At 45.1% G+C, this 18,690-nt stretch overlaps 1 protein-coding gene across 2 annotated transcripts in view; it reads right to left on the reverse strand.

The window, feature by feature from the left end:
* CFAP47 (cilia and flagella associated protein 47) overlaps positions 1-18,690 on the reverse strand; it is a 178,705-nt gene that overhangs the window by 126,939 nt on the left and 33,076 nt on the right. For both annotated transcript variants that reach the window (XM_083498341.1, XM_083498342.1), the window contains 7 exons: positions 16,670-16,770; positions 15,537-15,696; positions 13,486-13,681; positions 11,090-11,302; positions 3,729-3,829; positions 2,288-2,413; positions 1,295-1,505 (listed from right to left, as the gene is read on the reverse strand). In XM_083498341.1, coding sequence (XP_083354467.1) covers positions 1,295-1,505; positions 2,288-2,413; positions 3,729-3,829; positions 11,090-11,302; positions 13,486-13,681; positions 15,537-15,696; positions 16,670-16,770 — 1,108 coding nt within the window. The remainder of the gene's footprint in view (positions 1-1,294; positions 1,506-2,287; positions 2,414-3,728; positions 3,830-11,089; positions 11,303-13,485; positions 13,682-15,536; positions 15,697-16,669; positions 16,771-18,690) is intronic.

Genomic DNA, 18,690 nt, shown 5'->3' on the forward strand with positions numbered 1-18,690 from the left:
AATCAATTAGTTTATCTATGTGCTGTTAGATCATTAAAACCCTTCTGACAGGTAACTAGTAATAAATCTTTCAACAAGGAAGCCCTGCTTTACAAGAATTCTATTGCCTTCCATTGCTATTTTTATTCTAGACTTCTTTGATCAGCATTATTATTATGCATCCCTCCTAAATTTATTTGTAAAAATATATATATTCAAAAGAACATCTTGAGCATCCCTACTAGCAGTCCCTGTTCAAGCAGGAAGGTAGAGCAGAGATGGAATGGCACAGGTGAAATCTATGCCAAATCATACCATACCACTGGCATTCAGTTTTTGACACACATTTTCTTTCAGCCACCAGGCCCTATGACTTCCCAAGATCTTAAAAAGAGAACTGCCAGCCAAATTTTAAAAAATTAAGGAAGAATGCAAATTAATGTTTGTATAGATAAAACACATATGGTATATATGGTGCGTGAATATTTTCTGTTCCTCCTCAGAATATAAGTAGTGACAGAATACCCAATGGAGCTAGACACAACCTGTGCACATGTATGTGTACAAAATGTCCCAAATTTAACATTTACGGTTATTTAACCAAGTTACTTTTTGTTTAGAAAATGCATCTGTTGGGCTGTAGTGAACCTCCACAAGTGAAGAAAATTAATATACAACTTTAAGCCTTTCTAGCTAATGGAAGACAAAGGCAAATAAGTAAAAATATAATAATATCTGCCTCACTATATGAGTATTTTAAAAAAACAAAAACAAAAAACATCAAGGTATAAAGCTATCAAGCTTTGGTAGTGTTTTTAGGACCCTGGGAATAAGGTGACTCAAGGGAAGCATTTCAGTCAATGGGTGGTATTGAACTAAGTTTTAATCAGAGTAGACCCACTGAAATTAATGAACACAATTAAGTTAGCTGCAATACTGTCAGTGGATCTACTCTGAGTAACACTTAGTTCAATACCACCTGCTATAACTAGAGGAGAGCAAACATATTATATATACTCATTTTTTATTATTTTAAAGAGATATGGTGATCAGAAAGTTAGCCTGTAACCAAATCAAGGAACACATAGAGCTGTGTCCCCTTTCAGCTGTTCATGCCTCATTACACAGGTCTTCATTATTTTGCTTAAACTAGAGGTGTATATTTGTAGCTTTTCCTCTTCCAGTCTTCAACCTCCTACCAAGATCTCAGTAAAATTCCACTGCAGGTATTTTAGTAAAACAGTTCTTTTAATCAAACGAAAAAGACATTCACTGTTTAAAAGGTAGGAAGTGTGAGAAAATAATGAGCTAGTACCGTCTTAAAGAATGTGGAATGGAAATGGGATTTGGCCCTTTAGACCAACCAAAGAGAGTAAACCAATTCTGAACTGCTGAAATGACTTTCTCATAAAAAGCATACTCCTCTGTTCCTTCATCAGGAAAAATCAATAATTCAAATTTGCTTCTAGGACGTCTAGTTGGATAGGAAGATTCGCTCTTCAGCCTTTCAAGCATCTTTTCCAATTCTGCAGAAAAATATATGAATTTAGTTGTAATTATACCACTTCCTAGAACACAAAGTAGTAGTAGAACACTTACTTTCTTATACGTTTGATTTCTGCTGGAGCGATGCATGGAGCGATGCTGCAGGTTCAATCCCTGTATGGGACAGTTGCATATTCCTGCATTGCAGGGGATTGAATTATATGATCCTCGGGGTCCTTTCCAACTCTGCAATTCTATGCTTTTCAAGCAAGTGCCAATAGCAGAACTGAATCCCTCCCTCAAAGAACTGTGATTGGCCAACCCTGCTAAAATCATTCCCTCTGAAAAGAAGCCAGATTGTCGATTTCAAAACTACTGCTGGATTAGACTAATGGTCCATCTAGTCCAGTATTTATTTATTGTTTAATGTATTTATATTTGGTCCACACAAGACAGCTAATAAACTAGCTGATATTCTTTTTCTCAGCAGCAGCATCTGTTGAAACTTTCTAATATTGATTCCCAAGAATGTGTTATTTGTTTTGATACCCTGTCCAGGAACATACATAAAATCCTGATTAGCATAGTTAAGTCAGTTTTGTTTGTTGTATTAGTAGGGCCATAGCCACTGCATAGCACATCTCCTAAACAAGGATACCTCTTAAACCTACAGGTGTCTGGAAACCTATAGGACTATAGCCATGCTGCAGGATTTGGAATCTAACGCAGAAGCTAGTAACTTCAGACAAACCCTGGAAATCTAAATTGTCATTAACAAACATCTCTAGCCCTCATGGTTGTAAAGAAATCCTGTATATTATACCTGCAAGAGAATCTTCAGAGTTGGTGATTCTCTCAAAAGTACCAGAAGATATTTGCGAACATGATCCTGGAACATAGCATGGATGCTGCAAAGTTTCTCCGGTGCTGTAAATTATCTCATTACCATCTACAAATTTGATTAAAATGTAACATTACACATTTTACAATACTTTCTGCAATTAATAAGTACAAAAGCATTTGCTTTCCTCCCCCCTGCTAATTGCGTTCTACAGACTATAGATGGGCAGCCCATGGGCCATGTTTGGTCCTCATATCTGTTACTGAGTCCCCTAGCATTCATCTGACACATTTTCTCCCCCCTCATTATATTCTGCATTATCTCTTGTCCCAAAGAACCCTCTAAATTACTAGTTAGGAGAGCAGAAGCATTGAACAGCAAGTGGAGGCAGAAAAGGAAGAAGTAATCCTAGATCCGTACATCATTGGAGCTGGAGAAGCTAGGGTTGGCTGGTGAAGAAGCAACAAGGAGGAACAAAAGAAGGAAAGGGTCTCCTCGACAAGCTGGGGGAAGCAAAGAGTTTGTGGGTTGAAAGGAGTACCCAAGCTCAAAACTTATTCCTAACAGGTTTGGCTGTTGGGTGCGCAAGCTCCTTCGTCCTTTCAAGTTCTCATATTCCTTCTCCTCCAAATACTAGTTTGTGGTGACAGCTAAGCAGCAACAGGATAGGTAGGGCTGGTGTTGTCTAAGAGTGGAGCAGTGGGAATGAAGAAGGAAGTGGTGGTCCAGGAATCTGAGAGGAGAGCCCTTTCCAACGCTAGAGGTCGCTCATATTGCTGCTTCTCTGGATGCAAAATTTATCCAAATTGTAAAAAGTGAAGAGGTGACTTGCAAAGCAGTCAGCTCCCTTCACCCCACATCAATTTCTCAGCAACATCAGGAAAGTCCTGACTGGAGGCACGGAAGGAATGGTGTAGAGGGGAGAAAGCACATATAAACAGCTGGCTGGGGTATGTGTGTGGATGGATGGATGGAAAGGAAGGGGATGAGAGAGAGGGGGGAGGGGGAGGGAGGGAGGGAGGGAGGGAGGGAGGGAGGGAGAGAGATATTCTGGAGAGTTACCTCACTTTGTATGTGGAGAACCAGCTTCCATTTACCACTACTGATTTGCATCTTCTGCAAATTTATTCATTCTTGATTTACTCATTGATCCTCCTCTCTCTCTCTCTCTCTCTCTCTCTCTCTCTCTCCTCCTGCTTATTATCTGTTTTTCTTCATTTGAATAACACTGGGCATTTTAAGTTTTCATTGCTACTCTTTCCCACCCACGGAAGGTATCAGCTTGTATAGGACATGCAATTGAAATGCTGTTTGGTAGCCAAAGAAAATTAGAAGCCCTTTTAAAGAATAATCTCACTACAATGTGTTAAGCATTTGAGCTATCCTTTAAAGTTTCCAAGCAGATAAAACCTTCTCTGCTCACCACTTCTCAGGGTAATTTGTTGGTTGGTAAGGTGGCATGCCAGGTAGGGATACACAGTAAGGAGGCAATTCTCTGCTGTTGCAGACACCTGAAGCGGAAATCTAGAAATACAACAGGAGATATTTTCAATTAACACTTTCAGTTTCTTCGGTACCAGGGCCCCAAACTGAAGACTGCACACATTGTAATGCAAGCATGAGAAACCTGTGACCCTTCAGTAGCTGTTGGACTACAGCTCCCATCATCCCTGACCAGGGGGCACCCCGGCTGGGGGTGATGGGTGGGGGAGTCCAACAATATATTGATGGCCTTTTTCAATGCATACATTCATATGCCTGCACATAAACACGTTCATTCATTTTAGTAGAAGGGGAAGCAATAAGCACACCAGGCAACACACAAACACAGCAAAACAATTTTTGCCTAAAATGGGAAGCCTGTCATAATACCTCCAGAGGTAATGTATGTATGTAGCTTGAGGAAAGCTGAGCTATAGAACTCCTTGCCACAAGGAAAATCCTTGTACAAACTGTTAAGTCGTGGGTTGACATAGCAGCCGGCACAGCGATTTCTTCAAGTAGCTCTTTATTATGGTAAGCTGGAATAGAACTAACTGCGAACAGCTCAGCCGGCCTGTATTTATAGGCAGCCGGCTGTCAACATTGTAACCACAACAGCCCAGAGTTCCCGCCAAAAATAACTGCCGCGGACCTGAGTGAAAACTATCTACAGACCTGAGTGAAAACTATATACAGTATCCCCCTGTTGGCCCAGGGTGAAACTACACTACATAACACCCCTCCCCACCGAGATAAGGCGTTAGTTACAATTGTAATGGTTTCCTTATATACAGCACTACGCGTAATGGTTCAATTAAGCACAAAAGCATATCGGTTACATTTCCCCTACTTAGACCAACAGTGATACCTGTCCAACAACATAGTCCTTTAAATAAGTTGGGCGCTTGGAAACTCTGCCAGACCGCCGGGGACTGGTAGCCAAGTCCGGAGGGCCACACAGTTCTCGCTGAGGCTGTGGTGCGACCCTAGGTGGCGTTGGAACCAACTCCCCTGGATCCGCTGCTGTGGGTGGAGCCTCCGCAAGTGGAGTGGTCTGAGTCTGTTCTGAAACGGCTTGGTTCGGCTCCACGCTGGCAGTTTGCGAGGGAGGTGTAGGTGGGGCCTCGCCATCTGTACGTGTCTCTTCTGGAGCCGCAAGCGCAGTTGGGGGCACCTCGGTAGTGTCCAAGTCCCCAACCCTGCGCCTAAGCTGGTCTATGTGCCGTCGCCACAAGCGTCCATCTTCGAGTGCCACCTGGTACGAGCGAGGTCCAGTGACTCCCACTACTGTGGCTGGCACCCAAGGGATGTTCCCCACATAGTTCCGGGCAAAGACCTGGTTTCCTGGGACAAATGACCGTGGTGCGTTGGCACAGCCTGGGGGTTCAGCCATGGCAAAGTCTGGGTGTAGCCGGTCGAGCGGTGACCTGAGGCGGCGGCCCATAAGCAGTTCAGCAGGACTCCTCCCTGTGGCCGCATGAGGGGTGATGTGCTGCACGAACAAGTATTCGGCGACCCGCTCATGCCAGTCTCCCCGGTCCAGGTGCGCCAGTGCCTCTTTTGTCGAGCGGACCATTCTTTCCGCTTGCCCGTTGCTGGATGGATGAAAAGGTGCCGTTAGGGCATGGCGGATGCCCAGTCCCAAAAGATACCGCTCAAATGTGCCTGACGTGAACTGCGGTCCGTTGTCAGAGACAAGGACATCAGGACACCCATGCGTTGCAAACAGGCCTCGCAGCACCCGGATGACAGCTTCGGTAGTGGTGGAGGGCATCAGGGCGACCTCCAGCCATTTGGAATAGGCGTCCACCACTACCATAAAGGTCCGGCCGTGAAAGGGGCCAGCCAGATCGATGTGCACCCTCGACCAGGGTGTCTTTGGCGTCTCCCAGGTGTGTCCCTTAGCTGCCGGTGGTGCAGGCCTCGACTCCTGGCACGCTTGACAGGCGGACACTCACCCAGGCAGTGATGGCATCGTCCATATTAGGCCACCAGACGTAACACCGAGCCAACGCCTTCATTTTGACAATTCCCGGGTGGCCAACGTGCAGAGCCTCCAGGACGCGCTGACGGAGTCCCTGGGGAATCACGACGCGGTCTCCCCACAGCAGGCAGCCGCGATGAGCTGAGAGTTCATGTTGTCTGGTTGCGAAGGGCTGGAACTCCGATGCAAAAGGCCCTTGTGGCCACCCCCTCCACACCCAGTTGAGCACCCGGCTGATGGTGCGATCCTGGGCAGATGCGGAGGCCACAGTGGCAGCCGATACAGGCGCTGCCGGAAGATCCTCAATCAGAAGGAGCGATGAAGCTGGAGCCGGGTCTTCCACAAATGCTGGAAGAGGGCAACGGCTGAGGGCGTCGGCATGGCCCATCGATTTCCCCGGGCGATGGATGAGCCGGTAGTGGTAGGCAGCCAGGAAAACAGTCCATCGCAGCATGCGTGGTGAGAGGACCGGTGGAGTTGGACGATCACCGGCGAGGAGGCCCAGGAGTGGCTTGTGGTCAGTGATGAGGTCAAAAGTCCTGCCATAGAGGTATTCATGGAACCTCTTCACTCCAGCCACAAGTGCCAATGCCTCCTTGTCGAGCTGGCTGTAATTCCGTTCCGTCGGAGATAGTGTCCTGGAAAAGTAGGCGAGCGGTGCTTCTCTTCCATCTGGAAAACGGTGACTAAGGACAGCACCGATGCCAAAAGGTGAGGCGTCGCAGGCAAGGACCAGCGGCCTGGATTCACTGTACTGTACCAGCACACTGTCTGAAGAAAGGAGAGCCTTGACCGCGTTGAAGGCCGCCGTCTCCCGATGACCCCAGGCCCAAGGCGTCTTAGTGCTAAGGAGTCGGTGAAGAGGCTCAGCCACTGTGGCTTTGTGGGGCAGGAACATGTTATAAAAGTTCAGCAGCCCCAGGAATGCCTGCAACTCCGTTTTGTTCTTTGGGGTGGGGGCCTGCTGGATAGCGCGGATCTTGGCTGTGGTTGGATGAAGGCCGGAGGCATCGATAAGATAGCCCAGGAACTCTACCTGTGGAACGGCAATCTGGCACTTCTCCCTCTTTACCTTGAGCCCGGCCTCCTGGAACCTGGTCAGCACGGCACGGAGGCGCTCGAACAGCTGCTGGTGTGAGTCTGCAGACACCAAGACGTCATCAAAATATGGTACCACGCCCGGAAGCCCTTGCAGGAGACGCTCCATAAGGCTTTGGAAGATGCCAGGAGCCACACTCACCCCGAACTGCAACCGGCGGCAACGGAATGCCCCCCGGTGGGTGACGATCGTCTGGGCTTCAGCAGTGGCATCATCGACTGGCAGTTGTTGATAGGCTTGGGCAAGGTCCAGCTTAGCGAAGACCTTACCCTCACCCAGGGAATGCAGCAGGTGTTGGACAACAGGAACCGGATAAGCGTGCTGCTGAAGTGCCTTGTTGATCGTGCACTTGTAGTCAGCGCAGATTCTCACCGACCCATCTGGCTTGACAGGCGTGACGATGGGGGTTTCCCACTTTGCGTGGTCAACCGGCTCCAAAACCCCTTGGGCGATCAGCTTGTCCAGTTGTTCATCCACCTTAGCCTTGAGAGCAAAGGGAACCCGGCGTGGCTTTAGCTTGATGGGGGCGACTTGTGGATCAAGGCTAAAGGAAATGGGCGTACCTGTATATTGGCCCAAGGTGCCGTCAAAAACCTCGGCAAAGTCTTTGACCAGACCCTCAGTCTCTGCGTTAGAGATGCAGTTGATGCCGGTGACTTCCAGGCCGAGGGCATCAAACCAGTCTAGCCCTAGGAGGCTTGGCCGCTGACCTTCGACCACCACCAACCGGAGCAGGCCCGAAAAATCCTTGAAGGCGATCCGGAACCGGCCAACGCCTACCACGGGAATGTCGTTTCCCTGGTAGTCTCTCAGGTGTACGCGGTGAGAGTCGAGTTGCCTTTTGGACACTCTGGGTACCAGTCTTTTGATGGTGCTCCATGACACGATGGACAGGGCAGACCCGGTGTCGATCTCCATGTCACATGGAGCTCCTTCAATGAGCACCGTGACGTTCAGCTTGCGTCGCGTAGGCGAGTCGGTTTGGCCAATCGTGGTTCCAGACGGGCAGCGGCAGTTGGTGAGAGCGAAACAACTTTCCTTGGCAGACTGGAGTGAAGACTTGGACTTGCGAGTCGATGAAGGGGGGGTGTCAGACGGAGCCGATCGGCAGACCTTAGCGATGTGGCCCCTTCTGGAACACTTCCTACAGATGGCGTCTCTGAATCGACACTTGGCACGGGAATGGTTGCCTCCGCAGCCAGCACATTCCGGTTGGCCCTTGGACTTCTGTTGGAACTTCCTACGCTCCCGCTTTGTCTGGTGCACATCATCGTCTTCACTGGAGGATGCCTCCTCACTGCTGGCCTCTTCATGATGCACCGGAACTGGCTCCCTAGCAAGACGCGGGCTGCTGGACTTGCGGATCTCCTGGGCGGAGCGTTCAGCAGCTTCTGAGGCCACAGCCTCCTCAATGGCTTTCTGTAGCGTGAGGTCTGGCTTGGCTAGGAGGCGCCGTTGCAGATGGATGTCCCGGACCCCGCAGACGATTCGATCCATCAGGGCATCGTCTAAGTCTCGGAACTCACAGTGCATTGCAGCCTGTCGCAGGGCGGTGGTGTAGTTGTTGATTGACTCCCCCTCTGCCTGGTTCCGGTGGTAGAACGCATGGCGGGCAGCAATCTTGGACGGCTTTGGTGCGTAGTGGTTGCGGAGCTTCTCTTGGATCGTGTCCCATGGTGTTGCCTGGACTGCTTCAGGCGCAACCAACGCTCGGGCCGTCTCAAACACCTCAGGCCCACAGAGGCTGAGGAATAGGCCCCGCTTCCGATCCTTTGATACTGCTGTCAGCTCGTTGGCTTGGAGGTAGCAGTCGAACCGAGCAAGGTAGGAGTCCCATGATTCAGAGGCTGGCGCAAACGGCGGTAGAGGCACAAGTGAAGCCATGATTCCGATGCCGGCGTGAAGGGCGATGGATGGAACACAGTGCTCTAGCCAGAACAGTCAGCTCTGAATTGGTGCTGCCCAGTGATTTCGCTCAGTGATTTCGCTCTGTGATTCAGCTCAGTGATTCAGCTCAGTTCAGAGGCTGGCCGCATCTGGCTGTGCTCTGATGTCCATCCATCCCATCCTCGTCGCCAGTGTTAAGTCGTGGGTTGACATAGCAGCCGGCACAGCGATTTCTTCAAGTAGCTCTTTATTATGGTAAGCTGGAATAGAACTAACTGCGAACAGCTCAGCCGGCCTGTATTTATAGGCAGCCGGCTGTCAACATTGTAACCACAACAGCCCAGAGTTCCCGCCAAAAATAACTGCCGCGGACCTGAGTGAAAACTATCTACAGACCTGAGTGAAAACTATATACAGTATCCCCCTGTTGGCCCAGGGTGAAACTACACTACATAACACAAACCATTTAGAAATTTTGTAAAACGGATTAGATATTAGTAAAAAAATGCTGTAATTGCTAGCTGATTATGCCAAGCTCTGCCTCAATCTTGTGACTAGTGGCTTTCAGTAATTTTCAGCCGTGAGGATAGAAAGCACGTTGAATGTGCTTAAAGACAGACAACTCCCCAAACAACAGCATCACCTGCTTGTTAAGCTTTTCAGAAATTTATGCATTCATAATCAGGTTTGTTATTTTGCTACACCTTTAAGACCATGGGTTGGGAAAACATCTCTAGAGAGCATTTATGGCATAATTGCTGGTTGTTTTAGTCTTCTGGTCCCTGACATTATTTCATGGGATGGGTTTTTAATGTTTTCCTAGAAATGTTTATCCGTTTTGTTAGGCATCTGGGGAAGTTAAAATTCTGTGGGGTAGAAATATAAATTTTATACTGTAATTGTGCATCATGAATATACAAAAGCTTATTTTAAAACAATACTAATTGAGCAACACTCCAAAAACAGGGCATAACTATTAACTCATTCCTGGTCTTCAGGTGTCACTTTATTTACCCAGGCTTTTGCTAGTTAATTTATTTATTATATTTATATCCCAGCTTTTCTCCAAGGAGTTCAAGGTGGCATGCACACTTCTTTTCCCTCTAAATGTTCTCTTCTGCCAGGTAGGTTAGCCTGAGAGACTGTGGCAGACCCAAGGTCACCCAGTGAGCTTCTGGGCTGAGTGGAGATTCAATCCCTGATCCCCCACGTCCTAGTCAAACACTTTCACCACTTGATGTTGGAAGGCTTAATGTTCAGCAACAATATCTGAATCAGTGTTTACTGAATTATTATTACTTCTTTTTAGCATGCTTTTAATGTTCGTGTTACAATGTTAATATATGTGTTGCACATAGCCTTGAGCTCCTTTGAAGGAAGCACAATTTATAAATATATTAATATAAATAAATAAAACTGGGAAACGCCCAAGAAATTACAATGGGGAGAAGGAGTAGCAATCAGCTACATGCTTGCTCGCCTCCCTCTGTTGCTGTTTCTTTTCTAACTTCACTACCAGCCCACAGACCCACCTTCCAGGGCTATTCTTCTAAAAAAGAGGTGCCAGAACTCACCATAAACACCTTCCTCTTTCTCTTAGAATGGCAATGGCAGCCACCTGAGAGCCGCTGGAACTCACCTGAGAGGTTCTGGAACCCACCTCAGAACTGAGTTCTGAGTTCCCCCTGGAAAAAAAGCCCTGTCACTTCTCTCTTTCATGGCAAGGAGGAGAAAGAGTAGCTGCAGGCTCCAAAGGACCAACAGGTCAGTCAGGATGAGCTGAGCCAAGATAGAAAGCAGTCGATATAAAGAGTTTTTGTGCTGAGCATGCCCCATTCCTTGCAACTGTCTTCTTGTTTTTTTGTCTCCCCTCTCCCCCTAGTCCTGGCACCTGGTGTAACTCTCCTGAACCTATTTCTATACCAGAATGAACTTGAGCTATGCTGCCACACCTCCTATTAAAAGGGCTACACCGTGCCCTGTTTTCCTGCTCTTCACTCCCACTTCTGCAGGTGAGTGGGAAAGAGGAAACCACTAGTGGATCACTCAGGTGGATGGATTATTTGGCCACTTCATTGGCTCAACAAAGTTATGTTTTTTTCCTGCAGGCCATCAAAATCCTGGAACCAGCCCTGGGTCACTCGTTCTTTGGATTTCTCTCTATGTAGTAAATCAACCATTTCAAACAGTAGCATTTCAAATGAGATTTGCCCTCAAGACATAATCTGACTACATCTTTCTCCATTTTTATACACTTCCCCTCAGCTAAGTAACATCTTTTAAGAATTTTCCCAAGTTATTTCTACACATAGAAGTACCTAAATGTGACTACCTGTTCTTTTCTCCATCAACAAAGAAGACATTCTTCAAAAAGGAAATTGGCTTTGAAGAACAGAAACTGACATGGCAGGTAAATCCAATATTGTTTCCTTCTGATGTTACTTGAATTACATTGCCATTTGGAAAATCCACTGTTAAAGGATTAATCTGATGAACATCCTCTCCAGAGTCCAATTCTGAAATTTCAACTTGCAAGACTGTCGAACTGTTAAAAAAAGAAGCAGCAGCAAGATATGTAGTCCCAAAAGATCAACGTAACAAAGTTGAAGAATATATTTTCACAGTTGTTTTCAGAGAATTACTTTAAGGAAAAAAATACATTTTATAATTAGCTGTCAGATGAGAATCCTTTGAGTAAAGTAACAGCTAATTTGTATTAAACAAGCACTTCTTACTTGGGAGTTCATAAACAAAAGGTGAAGGACTTCAGGTTATATTAAATCTTATTCATAATTTTCAAAGTTTATACTGTTACATTATCCAGCTTCTTGAAGAGTAAAATTTAGAGTAACACCAAGCTGATTTTGCATATTGCTTTGTTGAGTCCGTTTGCAAAGCCACTTCAGCTAGGAACACCATTTAGTGTTTGTACAAAGAACAATTTTCAGCAAAGTCAAGGGCTTGAACTCTCAGTAGAACTGCCTTCTTCATGTGGAAAGGCACAACCCCATGCTATATCACTGCAATGTCCAACAGGTTGATCACAATCAACAGGTCGATCCCCAAATGATCATGGTCAATCGTGGGCTCCCTTTAAATTGCTGGCTGTAATTAGAATTGTGGTGGAAGTCTCCGCCCCCGCTGCCCTCGTTCTGTCCATGAAATGGGCGATTGTTTGTGATACTAAGCTTCCTAAAAAAAAGCTCCAACACCCCTAAAAAAAAGCTCAACAACTTTCTGTTCCGCCTGCAGTATATCACAAGCTGTTCAAGTTCTAAAAGAGGTTTATCATGTGATGTGATGAGTTATTTAACAAACACACATCCAAAGCCCTCCAGGGCATGCATGAATAGTTCCTTAGATCCAATTCATTCTAAATAATAAAGGCATGCGTAGATCAAAACCCTATAAAATCACCAACTTATATATTTTGGTGAACACAATCCTACAATTAGCACAATCCTACAAGGCTAGTTGAACCTCCACAGCACCAAAAAAAAAACAACCCAAAAAAACCCCAAATATCATAGGCTAGGTAGTAAATGGTATATAACTAAATGGCAAACAGGTCTAAGATGTTCCTTACTAAATCAAATTCTAGATATGGTGCTGTGCGCTAGCAGAGCTGTCCTGGCAGCCCTATGGATGCTACAGAAAGAGCCTTCAGCGGACCAACTTCCCTTTCTGCTCAACTCAATGAATTTCCAGAAAAAAGGCCTGTAGCACGTTGAAACAGTCCAGTATAGGCTTAGATGAGATGATGTCTGGTCCTGAACCAGCACACAACGGGAGCTGATCCTCCATCAAAGCAGGATCTCATATGTTGACACCCTCAAGTCCAACCTGTTTGCTACAATGGTTTGAATTATCATTTTATACATGAGCAACTACTCTGCAGTCTTGAGCTTCCTTACAGCAGTGGTGGGGAACCTCCAGCCCACAGGCCTAATGTAGCACATGGGGCCTCAAAGGTTGGCCCACCTTTTGGGTGCATACTTACTGTATCTTCTCCATGTCTGGCATCATAAGACATCAGGCACTGGAAAGTTGGAAAACAATTCAAGCCGCACTTCAAAAAAAAAAAAAAAGACTCCAGAAAGCACTCTCTGTAGGCATGGCTTGAATTTGGCACTTTTTCAGTTAGGTAATTTTTTTTCTGATGTCATGCAAAGTGAAAAGAAGGCACCAGATTCAAAAAGATCTGCTTCAAGCTATGGCTACAACAGAAGAATTTTCATTTGCAATTGTGACTTGAAATTTCTGTCACCTGGTGTCATCATATTACCTGCCCACCTGTCCAAGTGGCCTGCAGAGGATTTTCACTTCTGCATCTGGCCATCTGCTCTGATCCAATGCCATACCCCGTCTCACAACAAATTACTGACACATAATAAGGCATAATTAATTAACCCAAGATCCCTAATACATATTATTGTAAGAATTAGGAAAAGCAATGTAGGTAAGCCTGTCTCACAGATAAACTATCCTGCAACTTCACAATTTGTTGCAACTGTTTCCCCCCTATTCATTTAGCAGCACCAGCACAAGACATTATTTTGAAAAAAGAAGGTATAAATTAATCTCATTTTTTTTAAAAATGCCACTTCCTCTCATATGTATAAACTCACCCTTTAAATTAATGAGAGATTTACAGAAAAACTCCAGTAGGGGAAAGCAGTTTATACGTGATTGCAACTTAAACTGTAATTTAGGTAAATTGTAATTTACCTTAAATAATCCTGAGGAATTATACAGACATCTACCCCGGTTTCCACATTGAGAGGAACTGGAGTCAGTATCACGAGCTGAGGCTCAAAGTTGATCTTGGATGACGTCATGGACCCAGATAAAGTGACTATTCGGTAAACAGACACATCTTCATTCAGAAGAACTGGCACTTGAGCTGTATATGCCCCAGCCCAATCTGGGGAGGGAGGGAATGTAATGATTGTTCATATTAACATAAATTAAGTGTGCTTTTTAAGCAGCAGATTAGACTAGATTCTTGCTAAGCATGCTAAGTTGTAGAAATCTGTAGCATTTCTGTTGGATTCAATTTTATATACTACATTTTCTATGTAATGGGAAATAGGAGTCCAAGAAGGATTCAATAAGGATTCAATTAAAGCAATGAAAATTAACCATAAAATCACATTTTAAATGCTTGCTGAAATTTTTAAAAAGCAGTCACCAAACACATGAGGGTCATCGAGGAGGGGCGTGCCTGATCTCAGCTAGGAGGTCCAAAGAACTGGACCTAGAATGCTGAACACACAGCATGTGGTAGATATGAATAATGCATGTGAGTCATGGGAACCAGTAAGAGGGACTCCCTCAAAGATCTCAGTGATCAGACGTGCACCTAAGTTGTTATGAGTTAAGAACATTCATTGATTATTGGAGGCCAGTGCAAGTTTTTAAGCAGTGGAGGTATGTGCTGGAGGTAACTAACTAGTCTGGCTGCAGCATTTTATACCAGCTGGAGGTTTTCGTAAAGGGGCCCAGCTTTTATGAAGGGCAATGACTCCCTTCAAAGATCTTTACCCTTTACTTCATTCTTGCCAAGTTTAAAAGATACCATACTCTGTTTGACAACTTTTGATACAGCATCAGTCGTGAGCAAGTTCACAATTAATATCTCCATAGGTTCCTCATTGATATTGCAGCACATCCCTTAATGTTAAGTATCACTTATATTTGACAGAGGCTTGTACTACTCTTCATCTAGTCAAGCAAAAACTAGCCCAGCAGCTAGGTATGAGAGCCTTAGAGACGGTATCTTTTTCACTTTTAGTTGGCATATTACTATCATCAAAATGTATGAATAAGTAGGCAGGACAGGGAAATGTGGAGTAATTATTTTTGCGGACTTAATGAATGGCTGATTTAGCAGTTAACTTGCTTGTACCAATCTTGATAAAACTACAGCTCCCTGCACCTACACATACCCCTCTTTTTTCAACTACACACTTTGTGACGTGCCTATCGCTAGCCCTTTTCATTACTGAACTTTCCAACATAAAACAACAGAAAATGTTCTAAGTAAGCAAGGAAAGTGCTAAGACCCCATTTCTCTTTGTAGTATCTCTATCAAACATTCTATAGATGCACAGCAAGCAAAGTTTTCGACAGGCTGGCTTTGAAAAGAGAGAGGTGAGTTCACAGCTGTACTAGTAGGAAGTTGAATTTAACCTTATATATGACACAAGCCTAGTCTCGGGAGACTTGTAAGCCCTTGACTATGTCAAATATGTTATACAATAAAGCAGCAATGTCTGAGGCTGCAGCAAAGCAACCTTGACTGACTTCTTAGTATTTCCCAGACTGAAATCCAGTTCCTGCATGGTGGAATGTGGAGCTCAACAACTATCAGCTGATTCATTCTGGCTTGCATATTTGTTTCAAGACAGAAGCTGATGTTTCCCAAACCCCTATAAACACATTGCAAGTACACTTTTCATAAGACAACAAATAGGAGCAATTAGAATTCTTCTGAGCATCAGCAAATTAAATTTTGTTCAGAATCAAGTCAACCTCCCTAGCTTATGGTTGTTTATGCATACAGAATTTACAACTTGTGTTCTTCCGGTACCAATCAACTACTTTGCAAACATTCAGTGAAAATTGTGTTTGCTTTAAAACAGAATAGGAAATATAAATGGTGGTGCTGCTTTTCAGAGTCTTCAAAACCCTTTCAAAGGCGGAAGCTTAAACATACAGCATTAATTTTAAACACAGAAAGAGAGAGCAAACTGAATCAGGTTTGGGGGAATACTTACATGGACAGAAGCATATGATAACAACTGTAGATTGGCCTGGATAGAGAACTCCAGTATACAAACTAAATTTGAAGATGCCTGAATCTACTGCTTTGCCAGCAGCATCAAGATCAAATCTCCAAGTAATCTGTTTCTTTGAGACATTTTTCAGGTGTAGCTTCTGTAGAAAGATGTGGAGGAATAGAACTGGGTCATTACTTTCATTACTGCAGCAAGATATACTTATCTGTTTTTAATTAACATTCAGGAGACTGGAGTTCACACAGTCATGTACCACCACTCAGATTTCAAGCTTATGTTCCCAAAACCTCAGTAGCAGTCCAAATGATAGCATAGTCATGCAGTCGTCCTCCTGATACCAGTGTTGCTATAGCAGTTGCTATTCCTGCTGGCAGACCTGCACTTTGCTGCCAATCTGTGCCACCCTAGACCTGTCCAGGAAAGCTGCAGTAAAATCAGTGTTGGGAGGGCAGCCCCACAGCTCCACACCACACCATGCTACAGGAAAACTTCAGGAGCAATACTTAAATATATCACGCAAAAAATAGTGACATCAGGATGTCATCCAGGTATGGATGGAAACAAAACCCTAGAGTCTGGAAATCATAGAACAAACAAAAGTGTGGATGAGTCCAATGGCTATCAGGTTATTTAACTGGAGCAGAAACATGGGGTCATGTAACAGCAGTCCTAAAAGCTCTGCACTACTTGTCTGTGTGCTACCAGGCTCAATTCCATGTGTTAGTGGGGTTTTACAAAGCCCTGAATGGCCCAGAGTCCAAATAATCTGCAGAAGCACCTCCTCCAATACCAGTCAACTTGATCCTTAAAACCATCAGAAAAGGGATTGTCTGCTTGCAGTCCCCACTGGAATTTCGAGTGAGAAGACAAGTAGAAAGACCTCTATGGTAGCATCAACTCTGGAATGATCTCCACTTAGAGATGCATCTGTTTCCCTCATGGTTGAGTTTCAGATCCAGACTGAAAATATTTTTATTTACCAAGGCTTTTGTCATTTAACAAACAGAAAGCACATTTCTCATGAACAATAAATGCACCTCCGTTTAATGATTCACTACAGAACAAGAGTAAAGCAGAACTGGAAGATCCACTCGTCTCTGTAACATACCTACCTTTATGTTACTGCTGTCACTTATAACACCTAACTTCAAACTTCTCCTACAATACTGAAATGTGATTTCTAAAGGAGAAACTTGCAGTGGTGGCTGTAATACTGTAGAAAGAAAAAAATACACAGTTATTTTTAAGCTCTGAACAAATGCTTCTGCAAGTATCCTTTGTTTAAAACCAATAATCACTTAGACGTTCCTGGTACTGACTTACTTTCACTGTTTGATTGAGACGTTGGCTCAAATGTCACAAATCTGACCCTCCACAAGAACATGCCACAGGCTCTCACAGTCTGGACTCTCTTCTTCACTTCCTCCCCGCAACTCAAACATAGTTTGCCCATTTACAGAAGGGCAAAACAAAGAGCAGTGTTTTTCAACCACTGTTCCGCAGCACACTAGTGTGCCGCGAGATGTTGCCTGGTGTGCCGTGGGGAAAATTGAAAAATTCAAAAGATTTTTTTTTAAAAAAGAAAGATTTAAAAAAAAAAAACATTTCGCCCACTAGGCGGGCGCCGGACTGTGTCCTGGGTATGGGGGGGTTTGGGGTTTTTGACCCCACCCTCGGCCAACAGGGGCACCGATTGGTGCTCCTCAGGGTGACACCCTCCACTTTTCTGATGTCCAGGCTGTGATTGGTCCAGACTCCAGCCTGGACCTATCACAGTAGGACATCATCTTCCGACTTCCTTCCCGCCCGAGCACAGTGTGCGCAGCAGCGGAGAGAAGAAGACGTCGTGACTCGAGTCACCAGGAGGACCGGAACAGGAGGAGACGGACGGAGACCAGGACTCGGCGGGAGTCGGCACTGCAGAGAGACCGCATGTGGATACAGACCAGGCCGCAAGTGCAGTGTGAGGTGAGGAGGTCATCTGGAACCAGTCAGTCACGGTCGGGTCTCAGAAGAGAGACGAGTGAGTCCAGCCCTGTGCAGCAGCAGCAGCCCGGTATGTTTATATATAGTCAATATAGGCACAGAGTTAATTTTTTTAACATTTTCTAATGGTGGTGTGCCTCGTGATTTTTATCATGAAACAAGTGTGCCTTTGCCCAAAAAAGGTTGAAAAACACTGACAAAGAGTACTGTGGCAACTTTGCCACAGAATTGTTGAGTAGTTTGAAGGCTAATACCATTATTCCGGTATAAATTATAATAGAGCACGGTCCATTTCCTCAAGTGTAATCCTGCAGCATACCATGATGGAGAGGAAGAGGGGCACTTCAAGAATGGCATGGTTCAGTCACATCAGTTGGGCCAATCTAGTGCTCCTGTTGGAATGTTTGTGCCATGCCAACTTCACCATCATGCTCCTCCCACTCTCTGGTATGCTGCCATCTGCTGCTGGCAATATGCAGGGGTGGTATGCCCTGTTCACCACCTGGTGTAAAACAAGAACGTGCTGCCACACCGCTCCACTGCCACAGCCTCCCTTCCCTGGGTTGCAAGGCTTCTGGTGAGATCTTGCGAGGACTTTTGCACTCCGTGAGATCTTGCAAGACTTCAGCAAGATCTCATTGGAAACCGGTGCTGTTGCCGGTGCCACTTCTCTGCCAATGGCAGCAGAGCGGGCAGAGTGCCCACAGTGGCCTTCAATTGCCCAAGACAGCTGCCTCACCCTGCCTCAAAGGTGGGCCAGCTCTGGCTATATGAGAGTGAAGTCAAAGAGAAATGTCACGCTGAAAGAACAAACAGTGACAATTACGGGAAAGCAAAGTACAGTAATGACAGTGACAAATTAACAAAGCAATGTTGCTGTTAACACAAACATCCTGCCATTAGTTAGCTAATTAAAACATGTAATTTAATAAAAATGTATAATCTCAATCCAAAGTGACAAAATTGGATTGCATGCTGAGTTCTAATTCGTTTGTTTGTTTGTTTGTTTGTTTGTTTGTTTGTTTTGGCCATTTTTATGGTCAGTTGCAGGGTGTTGGTAGGTTGAAATGTTCCCCCCTCCAGGTTTCTGGGTACTATCAGCGCTGAATCAGATTGTGTTAATTTATTGTTTTGCCTAGAGATTGAC

The sequence above is a fragment of the Podarcis liolepis genome (genome assembly GCF_965112155.1).
Source record: "Podarcis liolepis genome assembly, chromosome: 4".
Taxonomy (NCBI): domain Eukaryota; kingdom Metazoa; phylum Chordata; class Lepidosauria; order Squamata; family Lacertidae; genus Podarcis; species Podarcis liolepis.